The sequence below is a fragment of the Adiantum capillus-veneris genome, chromosome 2 (genome assembly GCF_014529385.1).
Source record: "Adiantum capillus-veneris isolate H3 chromosome 2, ASM1452938v2, whole genome shotgun sequence".
NCBI lineage: Eukaryota > Viridiplantae > Streptophyta > Polypodiopsida > Polypodiales > Pteridaceae > Adiantum > Adiantum capillus-veneris.
Window position 1 is genome coordinate 89,358,676 of NC_140932.1, and position 18,276 is coordinate 89,376,951.

The 18,276-nt window shown below is 45.0% G+C and overlaps 1 protein-coding gene across 2 annotated transcripts in view; it reads left to right on the forward strand.

The window, feature by feature from the left end:
* Window positions 1-18,276, forward strand: part of LOC147463155 (uncharacterized) — a 145,055-nt gene that overhangs the window by 27,267 nt on the left and 99,512 nt on the right. Inside the window, exons 2-3 of one of the 2 annotated variants that reach the window (XM_086487493.1) lie at window positions 17,209-17,271; window positions 17,415-17,749. In XM_086487493.1, coding sequence (XP_086343619.1) covers window positions 17,209-17,271; window positions 17,415-17,749 — 398 coding nt within the window. Of the gene's footprint in view, window positions 1-17,208; window positions 17,272-17,411; window positions 17,750-18,276 lie in introns of both variants that reach the window. The other variant, XM_086487485.1, reaches the window with a different exon arrangement.

Consider the following 18,276-nt stretch of genomic DNA (forward strand, 5'->3'; position numbering starts at 1 on the left):
AGGACGGGTGCCGAGAACCTTGCAGATGACAGAAGTCGCCTGCAAGCGCTCTACCTCTGCGGCAAGGCTCGCTTGCTCTGTCGGCGAAAGAGCAAGTCGAATGGTGGGCTCAGCGGGGTCGGGCGAGGGGGCTTCAGGCGAGTCCCTTTGTGGCGGAGCTGGAGCCTCCATCTGTGTCTACTGCTGAGTCGAAGAAGCGGACGGAGAAGAACAATCTGCAACCGAGTACGCCGAACACTTGTCCGAAGAAAAGTGTTGCAGAGCCAGGCGCAAAAAACCCTTCGGGGATAATGCGGACAGGGGGTGGGGGGGGGGGGATGGAGGGAAGGAAAAAGAGGCGAGCACAGGTACAGAAGGCTGCGAGGGGGGGGGGGGGGGGGGGGAGAAAACAGCCAAGGAATGGGGGGGGCAGCGGGCGGGCTAGAGGGGAGGGCGGCGGGCAGCAGGGGGCAGTAGGTGGCGGGCTGGGCTGGGTGGGGGAAACAGCGCGAAGGCGAGAGGGGGCAGGGGATGCAGCGCGAGGGCGAGGGGGGGGGCAGCACGAGGGCGAGAGAGAGAAGGGGGGTGAGGGGTAGCGATGGCGCAAGGGGGGGAGCGTGCAGCAGCAGCGAGCAGCAGTCTTTTCGAATATACCTCTTCTGTAGGTAGGGCATTTTTGCTAATGAAATATATAATCAAACCAGAGCTAGTACGTTCTGGCAAAAGAAGAGAAGAGGCAGCAGGAGCATTGCTCAACAGGCCAATTCTCAATTAAGACCAACACAAGGACCTGGCGTTTTCAGCCTTTAAAGACTTGGCGACTTCAGCCTCAGATCAGCGTTTTTCCCCTCAGCTAGGCCAGCGTTTCCATCACTTGCAAGACACAGCAATATAGCGTTTTCTTGGACCTGCTGTCTAGCGTTTTCAGCCAGCCTACCCAGCGTTTTTTTGCACCAGCAGGCAGCGATTCTGCAGCAGTATTACAGCCATAAGACAGCGTTTTTAGGGCAGCATTTCAGCACCATAAAGACAGCGTTTTTTCAGCAGCAAAACAGTGACAAAAAAGCCAGCAGAATCAGCGTTTTCATGCAACAGTCATTAGCGTTTTTGGATCTAGCCAGTTGTCAAGAGTTCAGCCTTAAAGTACGCAGCAAAGAAAGAGGTCGTCATCGGCACCGCAGTCTTCCAGGCATTCAATTTCCTGCATTGCATCATTTAGCTTCAATTTACACTTGTACCAGATTTGTGTAATCAATAGCGTAGACCTCTCTCGCCACCGAGAGAGGGGCCCTTGGGGAGGGTTTTCCAACATTCCTGGTGTCGTATTCTCTTCTCTCTCTATCTCTCAGTCTCAACACCTTCATTCGCAGTGTTATTCACTTTGTTTGTGATCACTTGCACTCTCTCACTAAAGGAACGGAAGGCTCTCCCTTCCGTAAGTAAAAGGAATCCTTGAGCAGAGTTCGGAACACTCATCTTGAGCAAAGTTCAACATTCACTTCCGCTGCACCTTACATTGGTATTAGAGCTTTGGCAGTGTTCTGTATCACACAAGGAAAGAACCACAAGAACCACATAATTTTTTTTTGCTTGTTGCGGTCGCACGTAACCCAAGTCCTCTTGGGCGTGTCGATTCCTAATCGTGTTTTTGAAGAGTGACAGGAAACCCAAGAAAGGAGGGCTTGTGCAGCCTCCCCTTGTGCCTCTTTTTACTCATTGAGAGCGGACCGTGCACTTAGCGGCCGACCAATCGACGTGAGGTGGGAAAAAGCAACCTTGGTGTGAGCGCAAGGCCGCCAAGAGGTGGATGCGTCCGTGGAAAAGAGCAGAACTCGGGTGAAGAGAAGATCCTTCTCTGACACAGATTGCAAGTGAAAGAAGAACCTCAAGACCCTCAAGAACCTCAAGAACTCAAGACCCTCAAGATCCCTAGAACCCAAGACCCACAAGAATCCAAGTTCCTCGTGAACTTAAGAACCAAAGATCGCAGTGTATGGTCATTACCCGAAGCGGAATGGATACTTCGCATGGAGGTGATGGACATGAAAGTAGTAAAGAAGAATTTCCTCACCATGGAGGTTTTCCTGACCCTCCCCCTTCGCCATCTACGCCAGGGATTGCACCAAATCCTATGGAGGCTTTGGTCAAGACGATGATGGACATGATGGCACAACAACAAGAACGGCAGGCAGCCTTCGAGGAACGGATGATTCGCGAGCGTGAACAAGCGCGCTTTGCGGACAAGGAACGAAAAGAAAGAAAAGCAGAAAGAAAGGTAGCTTTGGAGCGTGAGCGCAATGCTGTGCGCTTTGTGGCCGAAGAAAGACGAGCGGCCTCGGAGGCCGATTGTGAAGCCCAGAGAGACCTACGCATGCAAGAATTGGTTTGACAGGTCCTCGCCTCGAAGTCCGGGCCAGCCAAAGATGTTGGTAGTTCATCAAGTGGCGCAAGCCGAGATTCAGACTCCAACAACCCAGTCACAGAGAAGTTGACTTTCAGTAAGTATAATGGTAAGATGGACGCGACGGTTATTCATTCTTGGTTGCATCAATTTAATCCTTATGTTGCGACAATTAAGAAGACAGGAAATAGCAAAGTTTCGACGGCAGCTATGTACCTTGCCAGTGATGCTATCAATTGGTACCACGCATGGCAAGAGGCACAGTTAGCCGCGCACCTAGAGGAAGCCGACGAATTCACTTCCGTTTCCTTCAATAGGACCGATTTCCAAGACAAGCTCAAGGCACGGTTTATGCCACCTCAGTATCTCGCACGATTGAAGGACGATTGGCGCGGTCTCAAGCAAAATGGTATGCCAGTTATGTCTTTCTCTAATTGTGTTTTGCAGCTTGACACTCAAGTTGGATGCGGAGCGCAAGGAGGCATTCCTTTATGGATTGGACGAGTATATTAAGTATGATGTCGAGGTGCTCGATCCAATCGATCTCAACAAGGCGGTAGCAATTGCTCTCGCACAAAAGATGAAGCACAACAAGGGAAAACCTAAGGAACACAAGACTTCCACAAGTACCTCTTAGACTTCTCAGAACCCTCAGAATGGTAAGAGCGGTAAGAACGGTAACTCTTCTAACCAATATTCCAATAGTCTCTCAGAAAAGAACGCTTCCAATGAACCTAAGGGTAAAGCTAACACAATTGCTAAACCTAAGCTCACTCCAGATGAAAAGGTAGCACAAGGAATTCTAGGAGGATACATCACGTCGGAAGAGCAAAGCACTTATTCTAAGGAAAGTCGTTGTTTTCATTGTCACATCAAGGGTCACATAAAAAGAACATGTCCTAAGCTTGAATCGAATGAATCTAAAGAACCCACAGAACCCACTTCCTCTGTCAATGCAATAAATGACAACACGAGTGTGCCCCCCCAAGTTTCTCATGACCCTCGCATTGATGAGTCTCTCATTAAATGTTATGGTCATATGACGGGGCAGCGTTTTGTCATATTGTTTGACCCAAGCAGTATGCATGATGTGATTAGTCTCTCTCTTGTTGAGAGAGCCCACCTAGAGGTTAGTCCGAAATCTCCTCTTGAGGTCTCTGGCTTCGCTCCCGGTATGGACTCTCTCATCACGAAAGAGTGCCTTGATGTGTTGTTTACAGTTCAACAACCTGCTTTCCGAAGAAAATTTTTAGTCTCTTCTCTCTCAGGATGTGATATGATTTTGGGCATTCGATGGTTTCGTGAGCATAACCCTCTCATTGATTGGGCGAAAATACGTTCACTTTCAATGCCAAAAGTGACTCTCCCCTTGTCATTCGTGGAGAGCAAGTTGTTCATTCTCCATGTCTCATTTCTAATATGCATGCGAAGATTGAAAGGATTTAGGAGAAGGAGCCTCTCTTAGTCTCTTCTTCTCCAGAGCATGACACACATGATTTGCATGATGATAAGCATGATGAATTGAATGATAATGATACGCATGATGATTTGAATGACAATGACAAGCATGATGATTTGTATGATCAAGACGTGATTGTTCACAAGGATGATGGTTTAGTTGATTCTTTTTTTAGGGAAGCTAACCTCGTTGCAGATTCGATTAATCACGACGAATTGATTTCAACGTAACCGCGAAACGTTTCAAGGCCGAAACGTTTCACCCTGAAACGCGGCGTTTCACCACGAAACATTTCAGTTCAAAATGAGAGCACAGTGAAACGTGAGACCGAAACGTGCGTTCAACGACTTTGAAACTAAAACTATGGTAACTCGTTGTTAGTGAAACGGCTTGTGTTTCACTTGGTGAGCGAAACGTTTCAAGGCCCGAAACGTTTCAAGGCCCGAAACGTTTCATCTGTCCTGACCTGTCGAAACGCGTTTCATGGTGACGCTGATTGATTTTGGCTTTCGAGTCCAGGTCCATAGCACTTTCCCAGGCAGATTCGATCAAACACGAGGAACCGATCTTGGCTCTCGAGCCTAGGTCCAAAGAACCCCCACAGGAAGTACTATGTGTTCGAATCATTAGTCAGCACGCATTGTACGAGTGTTTCATTCGTGATCGTTTTCTGTATTTTAGTCAGCGTCTTTATGTGATCCCTTTTCCTAGGCATGCCATATTGTACGTTGAGCACTTTTCACTCATGAATGAGCACGGATGTATGCGGATTATTCATGAAAAGCTGAAAAGTATGCATTCAAGGAAGTCACATTCCATGTTTCTTCCTTGGCACGACCCAATTGTAGAAAGAGCACAAGAAAGTATAAGCACCAAGCATGGGCATTTCCGTTGTGAATTGCCACAGTTGATTGATTTAGATTAGCAAGATAAGATTCGATCTCATTGTTTGCGTGTGTGTGGTGAACGGTTTGGCACTCTGTGTTAGGGAATAAAGGCCTAAGTGCCTTGTACTTATTAACTTATAAGTTAAAAGACTTATAAGTGAGGGGGCCCAAGTGTGAATGGCCCCCTAGTCACTTACTCATATACTCAAAGGTCAAGCCCAAATGTTATTAGCGTGGCTTTTCCCAAAAAACTCAACGAGCTCTCTCTCTCTCTCTCTCTCACGCCTTTCTCTGCGTGAGCTTCTTCTGCGCCTCTCTCCTCTTCTCCTTCACTCTCATTGCATAGAGTAGCAAGTGGGCTCTCTCTCCTGCTCCCCCACACGTGGTATCAGAGCTTTAGGGTTTCCAAGAGAGCCATCTTCGCAACACAGATCAGAATTCGGTTCTTGCTCGCTGCGGGAAGGATATTCAACCGTTTTCGATCAACTCTGTCGCGAAGGGATCCTCTCACCGTGTAGAATCGACCTCCGGTGACAGTTTCCCCAAAATTAGGGTTTCAAAAACTGGCGAACAGCAGTCTATTTCTGCTGAAATTGACCAATTTCGGGGTCAATTTGATGCAATTTCATTAGGGCAAGTCTCACAGGTCAATCTTACAGGTGTTTCCACCAACGAGGTTCTGAAAATTCAGCAAAACAGGTGTTTACAGGTCTGATTTTTGCCCTAAAACAGGGAATTTCAGCAAGCAAATGATGTATACACCTTGTGGAAACCTTTGGTAAGGGTTTGGCAGTGAATGTACGCCGTTTTGGGGTGATTTCGCGTGAAATTTGCTCGCTGTTTTTCTGTAACAGCAAGCTGTTTTTTGCCCGATTGCGCACATTTGGGCGTGTTTAGGTCGGCAAAACAGGGTTTCAGTGTTTGCAATCACTCAGAATGACTTCTAGCAGTGAAAGTGGCAATTTGTTGCACATTCGCAAGCTTGAAGGTGCCCATAACTTTGCTATATGGAAGAAGCAATGTTATAATGTGATGTTGCAGAAGAAACAGGCGAAACCTATTAAGTTACAGGGTGTGAAACCGGTTGATATGGAGGTTGAAGAATGGGAAGAAGTGGACGAGTTGGCTCGCTCCACGATCATGCTTTCGGTGTCTGACAATTTACTCTTCAATGTAGAGAATGAGCAGACAGCATGGGGCATGTGGAAGCGTTTAGACGAGTTGTATGCACAGCAGAGTGCTGCCAGTAAAGTGTATTGGCTTAAGAAGCTTATGGATCTCCGCATGAAGGAGGGCACGCACATGTCAGTGCACCTCAATGAATTCAATTCTATTTTCAGCCAACTGACAGAGCTGAAATTCACAATTGATGAGGAGTTCAAAGCTACTTTTCTGCTATGCACATTGCCCGAGAGTTGGGATGTATTCCGGACAGCTCTTAGTAACTCAAGTGCGTCACTTAAGTATGCAGATGTAGAGAGTTCTCTCTTGATGGAAGAGATGAACAGAAAGAACACCACAGGTGGGTCTTCTAATGCATTGCACTTGAGAGGCAGGTCTCAACAGAGGGAGAAATCTGACAGTAAGGACAGGGCACGCAGCAAATCTCGTAGGAAAGATGTTGTGTGTCATCATTGTGGAAAGAAAGGGCATTATAAATGGGAATGCTATGAGTGGAAGAAAGAGAAGAACAAGGGTGCTGAAACTGATGCAAAGGACAAGGGACATGCCAAGAAGAGCACTGTGTTGATTGAGGAAATCAATGTTGCTAGTAGTTGTGACAGTGACAGCAGCACTGATGTACTCAATGCCTCTTCTGTGGATACACATACCCTTGCTATGGGTTCTGATGTGGACATGCATACTTGGATTCTTTATTCAGGTGCCTCCTTTCATGTAACACCTCATAGGGATTGGTTTACACAGTACTCAGGTGAGGTGCAGGGCACTGTTTATTTAGGAGACAACTATGCATGTGACATTGCAGGTATTGGCAGTGTCCAGTTTTCCTTTGATGATGGTATGACTTTTGTTTTGCACAAAGTGCGCCATGTGCCACAACTCAAGAAGAGTTTGATTAGTACAGGGCAGCTAGATGATGCAGGCCATCACACCACTTTTGGTGATAGCAAGTGGAAAATTTGTAAAGGGGCCCGGATTGTAGCCAAGGGTTGTAAATCGGACACTTTGTATCCTTTGCATGTATCTAGTGTGCGTGACCATGTTGTCGCCGTAACCGAGCAGCCAAGTGTTTCTTTGTGGCATGGCCGGTTGGGACACATGAGTAAAAGAGGAATGGAAACTCTGTCTCGTTGTGGTTATTTGCCGTGTTTGAGGTATGCTGATTTTTCTCATTGTGAGCACTGTATTTATGGTAAGCACAGTCAAACACCGCACAAAAGGTCACTTTCTTTGAGGTCTGACAGGTTAGACTTAGTGCATTCCGATGTATGTGAAATGCCACAGTTGTCCTTAGGGGGAAAGAAATATTTTGTCTCGTTTATCGATGATGCTACACGTAAGGTGTGGGTGTATCCAATACGTGCTAAAAGCGATGTTTTGGATACATTCAAGAAGTTTCTTGCGTTTGTTGAGAATCAAACTGACAGGAAGCTTAGGTCTTTGCGCTCAGACAATGGGGGGGAGTATGTATCAAAAGCATTTATTGACTTTTGTGCTACTAAAGGTATTAAAAGAGAGCTCACGGCTCCTTTTAATCCCTCTCAGAATGGAGTTGCAGAGAGGTTGAACCGGACTATCCAAGAGAAAGTTCGGAGTATGCTGTCACATGCTGCATTACCTCATGGTTTTTGGGCAGAAGCTGTGCAAACAGCTATTCACTTGATTAATCGCTCACCTAGCAAGGCTTTGGGTGGAAAGGTGCCTGAGGAGGTGTGGTCTGGCAAGCCACCCTCATATGCACATTTAAGAGTGTTTGGTTGTGAGGCCTATGTTCACATCCGGAGTGAACTGCGCACCAAACTAGAACCAAAGTCTCATAAATGCATTTTCCTAGGATATGGTGAGGATGGTGAAATGGGGTATAGATTATGGGATCCCGCATTACGAAAAATCATACGCAGCAATGATGTCATCTTCAATGAGAATTGCATGCACAAACAGCCCACAAAGGTCGAGGAAGTGCGTCGGGTTGTTTTTCGTGAAGATGTTACGTATGGACAGCCAAGAAGGCCCAATGTTCAGCAGCCTTTACATGCTGAAAATGGTGCTGAAAATCAGCCATTAGCTGCTGAAAATCAGCCCCAACAAGTTGCCATTGATGCACCACAGGTAGGGGAACAGGTTGATGCTCCTAGACCGCCCGTTGTTGCGATGCAACCGGCTGAACAGCCTGCTGTTTTTGATGGTTTACAGGCTGAAAATCCACCTGTTATGGATCACTGGGTGCGTAGGTCTACTCGGGTGACAAGGCCCCCCGATAGATATGAACCGTCTTTGGACTATGTCATGCTTACTGAATGTGGTGAGCCGTCTTGCTATAAAGAGGCTATGCAACGGGAAGACAGTAAGAAATGGTTCAAAGCAATGGTTTCGGAAATGCAGTCTTTGGAGAAAAACCATACATGGGACTTGGTTGATTTGCCTAAAGGGCATAAGGCTCTGCCATGTAAATGGGTTTACAAGACCAAGGTCACATCTGATGCTTCTTTAAAGTACAAGGCACGTTTGGTTGCTAAAGGGTACAAGCAAAAGCATGGTGTTGACTTTGATGAGATTTTTTCTCCTGTTGTAAAGCTTGCCACATTACGTCTTGTTTTAGGCCTGGTTGCTTCTGAAGATATGGAGTTAAAGCAAATGGATGTCAAAACAGCGTTTTTGCATGGCGATTTGCTTGAGATGATCTATATGATGCAGCCAGAAGGTTTTGTGTCAAAGGGGCAAGAGAAGAAAGTATGTAGACTCTTGAAGAGCTTGTATGGTTTGAAACAGTCTCCCCGTGCATGGTATCACAAGTTTGATACATTCATGAGGTCTCAAGGATACAAAAGAAGTAATTCTGATCACTGTTTGCATATCAAAACGGCAAGTGATGGATCTCTTCTATTGCTGATTTTGTATGTTGATGACATGCTTATTGCGGGTAACAATGTCACGGAGTTGGATGCATTACAGCAAAGCTTAAAGAATCGCTTTGACATGAAGGATCTTGGTGATGCTAATCATATTTTGGGCATGCGTATCTCTCGAGATAGACCTAACAGGCGTCTGTATCTATCTCAACGAGATTATGTTAATAAGAGCTACATCGTTTTCATATGGATGGGGGAAAGGCACTTGGTACTCCGCTGCCTCCATATGTAAAACTGACTGCACATGACTGTCCAAACACAGATGATATGCGGGCTGAAATGGCCAAGATTCCTTATGCATCAGCCGTTGGCAGTTTGATGTATGCTATGGTTGCTACACGTCCGGACATTGCATTTGCGGTGGGAGTGGTAAGCAGGTACATGAGCAATCCTGGCAAAAAGCATTGGGAAGCAGTGAAGTGTATCTTGAGATACTTGAAAGGCACTAAAGACTTGTGCATTTGTTTTGGGAAGAGTGAGACATCTGTGCATGGCTTTACAGATGCAGATTTTGCTGGACATCCAGATTGCAGGAAGTCTACCTCTGGATATGTGTTTACATTCACAGGAGGTGCAGTTTCTTGGATTTCTAGACTGCAAAAATGTGTTGCTTTGTCTACCACTGAGGCTGAGTATGTGGCTGCCACTGAGGCATGCAAAGAAGCTTTGTGGCTCATGCGTTTGGTAGAAGAGCTTGGCATTAAGTCACCGGTTCCTGTGCTACACTGTGATAGTCAGAGTGCTATTATGCTTGCAAGGAATCCTGTTTTTCATGCCAAGACAAAGCACATAGAGGTGAAGTATCATTTTATCAGGAGTGTGCTTGATGACAAGAGCATTACACTTGTCAAGGTGCACACAGATGACAATCGTGCAGATCTTTTGACCAAGAGTCTTCCAGCAGAGCGGTTTGCATATTGCCGTCAGATGATGGGTGTTGGATGAGTAAGTGCATGATCAGCTGATGTATTATAGTTAGTTGATTCTTTGATCTCCCAAGGTACATTGCCTTTAGGTGGGAGGTTGTTAGGGAATAAAGGCCTAAGTGCCTTGTACTTATTAACTTATAAGTTAAAAGACTTATAAGTGAGGGGGCCCAAGTGTGAATGGCCCCCTAGTCACTTACTCATATACTCAAAGGTCAAGCCCAAATGTTATTAGCGTGGCTTTTCCCAAAAAACTCAACGAGCTCTCTCTCTCTCTCTCACGCCTTTCTCTGCGTGAGCTTCTTCTGCGCCTCTCTCCTCTTCTCCTTCACTCTCATTGCATAGAGTAGCAAGTGGGCTCTCTCTCCTGCTCCCCCACACTCTGTCTATTTGTTCATCTACATTGCATGCACAGTCTTTTAGGAAGACGAGATTTTTTTCAGTCACGTTACATGGAATAGGTATGTTCATGCTTTTGTGTTGAAAGTGGTTTTATGAATTTTCAGCCTTGGAGATTCTTGAAGAAGATGGACCTACGTCATAGACAAGTTGAAGCATTGAAGGAGCTACAGAAGACTTTGTGTCGCTTTCGGCGTGGCCCAAAGAAGCAAGGGTTACAGACCTTTATGAAGTTCAAGTACCGCACGACCCACACATCAGAGTGGGCCGGCGAAGAGTCCTTTCCAGGATTCCGGATGCTATTGGTGATCTCCCTCGATGCCATACAGTTCGGTACCAGCACCTCACTTTGAAAAGGAGGGGATGTCATACGACACATCCAACCCTATGTGTCCGTGGACAAGCTACAGCATGACCAGGTTTCAGTTCAGTCAAGTCAGTTTAGAATAGGAAGTGTACTGGCACTTTTGTGAGTCTGTTCGCAGACCGTGCATGACCAGTCACGTAGAGTAGATGCATATCCTCCGGTTGCACACAACATGATCATCAGCATTCCCATCAGAATCCATCAGGGGAATTTTCCAGTGCATAAAACCTATTTTCCCTATTTTTGACATTTTATACTTATTTATTAAGTGACTTTTGTTGGGAACTAGGTAGGGCAATTTTGCTAATGAAATATATAAGCAAACCAGAGCTAGCACTTTATGGCAGAAGAAGAGAAGAGGCAGCAGGAGCATTGCTCAACAGGATAATTCTCAATCAAGACCAACACAAGGACTTGGCGTTTTCACCCAAAACTCCTAGCATTTTTAGCCTTTGGAGACTTGGTGACTTCAGTCTCAGATCAGCGTTTTTCCCCTCAGCTAGGCCAGCATTTCCATCACTTGCAAGACACAGCAATACAACGTTACAACGTTTTCTTGGAACTGCTGTCTAGCGTTTTAGCCTACTCAGTGTTTTTCTGCACCAGCAGGCAGCGGTTCTGCAGTAGTATTACAGCCATAACACAACATTTTTAGGGCAGCATTTCAGCACCATAAAGACAACGTTTTTTCAGCAGCAAAACAGCGACAAAAAAGCCAGCAGAATCAGCGTTTTCATGCAACAGTCATTAGCATTTTTGGATCTAGCCAGTCGTTGAGAGTTCAGCCTTCAAGTACACAGCAGAGATAGAGGTCGTCATCGGCACCGCAGTCTTCAAGGCATTCAGTTTCCCGCATTGCATCATTTAGCTTCAATTTACACTTGTAAGAGAATACTTTTACTTCATGAGTTGCTATTGATTTCTCGCTTGGAGTGTTGAAATCTATAACATGTGGTATATGTCTGGAGCTGTAGGTTTCCGATTCTTTCCTTGAGGGTGAAGCATCTTAGAGTTAGGAAATGATCCGGATGCTAGTAGTTTATCTCAAGGTAGCTAGGTACGTAGTGTTCGGTACAAATTCGGTATGTAAGGTACGTAGTACAGAATGGATCGAGTTTCCAGGTACGTAAAAATTCGTCCTTTTTTTCAAAAACGTAAAATTGAGAGTACTTCATATCTTTACTTAGGCATTCACCAAGACTTCAAATAAAGATTAGAGTCCACGACTCTAACCAAACAGTGAAAACACAAAGCTGACCAATGTCTACAGCCAAATGTCTATATCCGAACAATGCCATGGTCTCATAAAACTAAGAGCATTAAAAAAAAAGTACATAATAATAATCCAAGACTGAAGTATGAAGTCCAGACTCTAATAAGTTCTGCAAACCTCACAATGCACGATTTTTTTTCTTTGAAAAAAAGCATCTGTACGGATCCCTATCCATACGTACGGATTTGTACTGTAAGGACCTATCCGTACGTTGTACGGATGCAACCTTGGTTTATCTCTTTACCGTCAGTTTTGATCCATTTTCTTGGAGCGGTCAACAACAGTACCTTCTGCAGATGCTGATTGTGCGACTTGTGAGTTGGTTGAGTGTAGGAGGTTCTGGTTAGATCTGGATTTACTTTCAACGGACACCATTTTTACTTCTTGGACGTTTTTCGGGGGTAGTAGTTCGATAACATACCGGCCAAGTACTATTCAACCTTGGAGCTCTGTAGAAGATATCGTTGTCTACGAAACCCTCTCTTTACAGTTGCAGATTGCTCATTCGAACTTCCTGGTCCACCTTCCTTTCCAGGAGTTGAGAGAGGGTGTGTCACAAACGGGAGCGCATAACAAGTTACAATATAAAATATACTCGGATAAATAGAATTTATCACTTAATATTGAAGCCAAAGGATATAGAGAGAAATAAATAGAGAGAGAGAGAGAGTGAGAAGATTGACACAGTACTGGGACCAGAAGATGGGCTGGTCCCCCCCCCCCCCTTAAAGAGAATCCTTTATTAGGGAGAATCTTTTTACAAGCACAAGAACCGGAGAAAACCCCTCCGTTCTAAATCTCTGACTCAAGGGTCGTTCCTTCCCGTAAGGGAAATCCGAGAGACGAGCTCTCAGTTCTTTTTCCGTCTGTGCTCGGAGTTGAGACTCCGCAGACAATTTCCGAATTCCGTTTCCGGAATTCCCAAGCGTAGGCCAAAGCCTTCTTGCTTCTCCTTCGCGATGAAGTACTTGCAAACACACGCAAACACTCGACAATAATTCGTATGGCGAATCCACAATAGATACCTGTCGCTCTTGCGCGGGAAAAGCGACTTCCGTGCTTCGTAGTCACGCGCGATCTCTCGCGTCTTCTGGCGGCAGAGTCTTCTCTTGTTGGCGTTGGTAACTCCTTTTCAGTGAGGGCATGTGGTGCTTTTATAGCTTCTTCGCCACGGCACGAATAGCTGCTCGCGTAGAGATCGCGGCCGTTTTTTTTTTTTTTTCGCTGTTCTGTCAGAAAAAGAGAAAGAGAAAACGCTGGCCGATCTGTTGCCTTATTTATCGGATGGCTGCCCACTTATAAATGGGCGGCCGGCATATTTTAAAAATAGTCTGAATCTTCCCAAAAACTCAATAAAACCTTATAAGTTAAAAACAATGCTTTCACAGCACTTCCCAGGCGTCCCTGGATGCAACCACATGCACAAATGCAATGCAGACATAGATTCCTTGCGGGAAAGCGTTTGCTCTTCCCGGAAAACTCGTTCAAATTTTCCGCTTTTTAAGAAAAGCTTCTCAGAACCCAGCTTTATTCTTGTGCTTGCGTCTTTACGCATATTCCTCTTTTCCAGTTCGGATTTCCTCTCGACTATGGATATCCCCTTTCCGATGCACCCGTCACCCACCTTGTGACGCATCAGGAATACCCATCACCTAGTCCTTTCCTACCGAACTTACGGTACAATCTCCTTCACGATGCTCTATGTCACCCATCCTATGACGCATCAGAGATGTCCGTTTCCGGATGATCGGATACTTCTTTACTGATGCTCCCTGTCACCCATTCGTTGTGACACATTAGAAGTACCCGTTCTTGGTGGCCTTACAGATATTCCCGTTCTTAGTGCTCCCGTCATTACTTTCAATGACGCACTAGGAATACTTTGTACTCGGATGTCTTCAGTGAGAAAAACCCTCTCACTTAAAATTCCAATAATTCATTTAGAATTATTTTTCCTGGTGTTCCAAGCGAGAAAACCCTCTCACTTATAAATCCAATAATTCATTTAGAATTATTTTTATGTCAGATAAAGCCAATTTAGCAACATCCCTCTCACTTATAAACAGTTGTCCTCAACTGTAGAGGTCCAACTGAACTGCTGGGGAGAAGCCGGAAAAATTCCAAATCTTGCTCAATGGTGAGTCGAGCTGGTCCTTTCTCAGTACATTCTCAGTACAGAACTTAAAAAGTAAATTAAACAAAAATTTCATAATTCAATACTTACCTTACCAATTCATGTCCTCCCTCTAGTACTTCGAGGATATCCTTCACCATTCATCAAACTTATGAGCCATGTAAGAACTCGTCATTCGCGTCTTTCCGAGAATCTGTTAACTCAATTCCACCTTTGCAATCCCGAGAAGAATAATCGTCCTAAAAATCAATTTAGGTCTATGTCCTTGCGCATAACCTTGCGCTATTAGTCCTGAGGATATTAAACCTCTTGTGTCCTCCCACATAGGGAATGCCCAAGTCATAGAGCATTAAGCTGATGTCTTTTTTTTACAAACAAAGTTTGCGATCACCTTAAAGAAGGTTTGTGTTCCGGGCTAACGTAGGCGGACGGTTCCAATCCGAAGATTCCTTGTGCACGGCGGCACTTCTTTCCAATCTTTTCCTCTTGCGAGTTATTACCACAAGTAGTGTTCTCCACTACTTGCTTTGACTCGCTCTTGTTCCCATTGGGTAAATCGATCCCAATCTTCTTGGATGCCTTCCTCAAAGCGTAGAGGAAAAATTTGTCGAAAAATTCAGCCTTGAATTGAATCCAAGTCTTGTTGTAAGTTCCTTGCAGAGCTTTGGTCTACCACCAAGTACTTGCAATCCCCTTGAGGTGTTTGGTCACATGCCTCACCTTCGACGCTTCTGAGAAATTGCCGTTTGCAAAGGGCAACTTCAAACTGTCGAATGAAAGCTGTAGCTTTCAGAACATCTTTCCTTCCGTCAAAAGTATGAAACTTGACCGGAGTGTTCTGAGGTCTAAAGACCTTCTTCATATCCTTCCCGAAATGACGGGATTTCTTGGCTATGGTTCTAGATTGATGTCCATGGATATCTTCCAGGTTCTGAAGGATCTTGAGCATTCCGCTCCTTGGATTCTCTAGGTTCTTGAGCATCATGCTCTTGTCGCCTTCTCAGAGAATCCCAAGTCTTGTGTCGACTTCTTGCAGAGAGAATTTTTTTTTTCCAACTCTGCGAGCTTTTCTTGCAGGACTTAGGTTTCCGCCTGCTTACTTCTCTCTTGGCTTGTCATGGCTTCTTCCCGTATCTTCCCAGAGTCGTCCTCCTTTACAGAGAAAGAGAGGAGACCATGCTCTGATACCACTGTCACAAACGGGAGCGCATAACAATATAAAATATACTCGGATAAATAGAATTTATCACTTAATACTGAAGCCAAAGGATATAGAAGAAATAAATAGAGGGAGAGAGAGTGAGAAGATCGACACAGTACTGGGGACCAGAAGATGGGCTGGTCCCCCCCCTTAAAGAGAATCCTTTATTAGGGAGAATCTTTTTACAAGCACAAGAACCGGAGAAAACCCCTCCGTTCTAAATCTCTGACTCGATGGTCGTTCCTTCCCGTAAGGGAAATCCGAGAGATGAGCTCTCAATTCTTTTTCCGTCTGTACTCAGAGTTGAGACTCCACAGACAATTTCCGAATTCCACCTCCTACATCATGCAGTAGAGTCTAGAGGGGGCGCCCTCCCTTGGGTGCCTCAAGGGGGCTTGTAGCAGGTGCAGGGAAGCCAACGTTTTTCTGCAGATCAGCCAGTGGTTTGCTGTAGATCAGCCCATCGTTTTTGCGCAGCAGATCAGCCCCAGCGTTTTTCATGGGCAGCAGATGCAGTACCTTGAGATCATCTCTATGGTGCACGTCTCCTCAAGCCGGCCTTACACAGGCCTTGTGATCGTGCACATTGCAATGGCAGAGTTTCTCATCCGAGATCTAGATCTAGCTAGGAGGAGGTGCACCAGATCTATGTTCTTAGAGCATGTTGGAGGTGGTATCCATGTGGGAACCGTGTTAGTGCTCTCGTGTGCAGGAGCAATTTGCAATGTCAGTAGCATTCCCAGGTGTGTGTACCTCGGGTCTATCCATTGGGCATGTCAAATCTATGCCGGACCACCCTTGGTCACTTGTACGAGCAGCTTGTTATTAGCATGGAGAGCCTTTCCCAGGTCCCTCTCTCTCTCTCTCTCTCTCTCTCTCTCTCTCTCTCTCTCTCAGATGTCCAGTCTCTTTCTACCTCAGTGATCTCTCTTCTCCACAAGTGTGTTGTTCATGTATGTGGCATTGTAGGTGTTCTAGATTGAGTTGAGGTGTCCACCGGATCACCAGCCAGGTCTTGTCTTCATTGCATCTTCCTCTACCTCCTTTTAACAATAGACATGGCCTTTGCATCACTCACATCGCCACCAGCCCATTATTGAAGATACTCATCATCCTGAAGTCGCATGCACCGATTGTTGGTAAGACGTGCAGGTCTTGGCTCCATGACGTTGACAATATCCCACAAGCATCTGTGTAGAAACTACAACAACAATCTGTTGCCAATGAGCATGGTTGTCTTTGGACATGTCTTCATACAGCTTGTCTACGGTGTTCGAGCATAAGGGAGCCATTGATGGAGAGGCCACATACGTCAAGAGAGAAGACCTCAATGACAATATCCCACAAGCATCTGTGTAGAAACTACAACAACAATCTGTTGCCAATGAGCATAGTTGTCTTCGGACACGTCTTCATACAGCTTGTCTGCGGTGTTCGAGCACAAGGGAGCCATTGATGGAGAGGCCACATAGGTCAAGAGAGAAAGACCTCAATCACTCGGTATCCTGTGTTATGCCCAGCATATCCTTCATATTGTAGATCTGCCCTTCTAGTCGGAAGTTTGATCATTTCAACCAAACCATGTGAAAGCTGAAGTCTTGGCTCATGGTTGTTGATATCTGTGCATGGCAGACCATTTGTCTGCTCTTTCCTGTTGCCTTCTATGTTGATGCCTGTCGCCAGATCTAGATCATCTGGCTGCAGGTTTTTTGGGTGCACCAGGCTTTTGTACTGGTGTCAGGTGAATCTGACACTTATACTTTTGATGACTTGTTACTGAGGGCATGCTTGCCCTATGGCGTGAGAGCAATTGGAGGCTATATCTCTTCTTACTCCTTAATTTTTGAGATTTTGTCTTATTCTGGCCGAAGGTTTTTGATAGGGTATTACTGGTTAGCTAGCAGTTTGAGGTATTTTTTAAGTTTATCTGACTTTATTTTGAATTGTGTAAAATGGAAATATCCACTGTTGGTACTCTGACAAATTCTCATGTAAGATTTTTGTTCAATATGTTTTTTCTTTACTCGTGTACATGAATGCCTTGCTTTATATATGGCACATTGGATTCTCATACAGCGACTTTGGTTTCAGATTTCGGAGAATGAAAGATTAAGGTCTGCACTAAGGGTTAGGGAGTGGGAGTTGCAGAATTATGTGAGTTCTTATATACAAAACCATTGCCTCCCCACACCCCCTTCAAGCTTTCCTTCTAATTTCAAATCAACTCGAAATTTCTTCCTTTTCCTTTCAAAGCCTGCATAGCAAAGCTGATACATTTTTGTTGAATTCCATAGCAGAGAATTGATCAAGGAGTGACCTCAAGTCATCCTGAGAATCAATCTCAGGATGAATATCAGGCTCTGCAACAGGTGGCACCCAACAATCAACCTCTGATGGGTAGAGAGCTTTGGGCAGGGAATGGTTTCTTAGGAGATTCCCAGAGTTCTTTGATTGTTCATCCCAATGTGCAATCATTTGTAGATAATAATTACCGTTTTCCCTCCAATGGTGCACAAAGTCAGCAATATGGTTCAAATTTTGGTCCCATTGGTGCTATTAGAAACAAGAATCTGCCTGATGGTGCCTTTTCCCATACGTCCTCACCAACTGCTCGATCCATGTCTCCAATAAGGTACCGTGTAGCAACAAAATTTTACTGCTAACGCAAGCATTTAGGCTATTTAGAGGCGCTTTCATAAGGACGTGGTAATCAAGAGAGACTGTCTTTTCTCTTTTAAACTGGGCAGTCTCGTTTCTATGAAGCTTCGGGTGTTTTGACGTGTGAAATGTTTTATGTATTAATTACTTGAATGACCAAAGTATGAAATTTTACTTTCAATGCTTCCGGCTCTCCAATAATCGGGATAATTTCATGGCTTTTGTTTTACATCTTAGGTGTCTTTTTGAACATTAAGTTCTTGAGTGCGAAGTCACTCTCTAATAATGCTGGCATATCTATTTATCGGCGGATATTACTCTAATCACTGTGTATGTGTGCCCAAAGACTTTTTTCATGCTTAGGGCCTCTTTTTGTTGGACTCGAAATTCAACATCATCCAAAGGTGGGAACCTTGAAGGATGTCATGAAGGAATGTCCTACAGACGAGGCAAAAGATAGTATGAACCTTTCTTGTTTCCTGTCAGTGTACAACAACATTG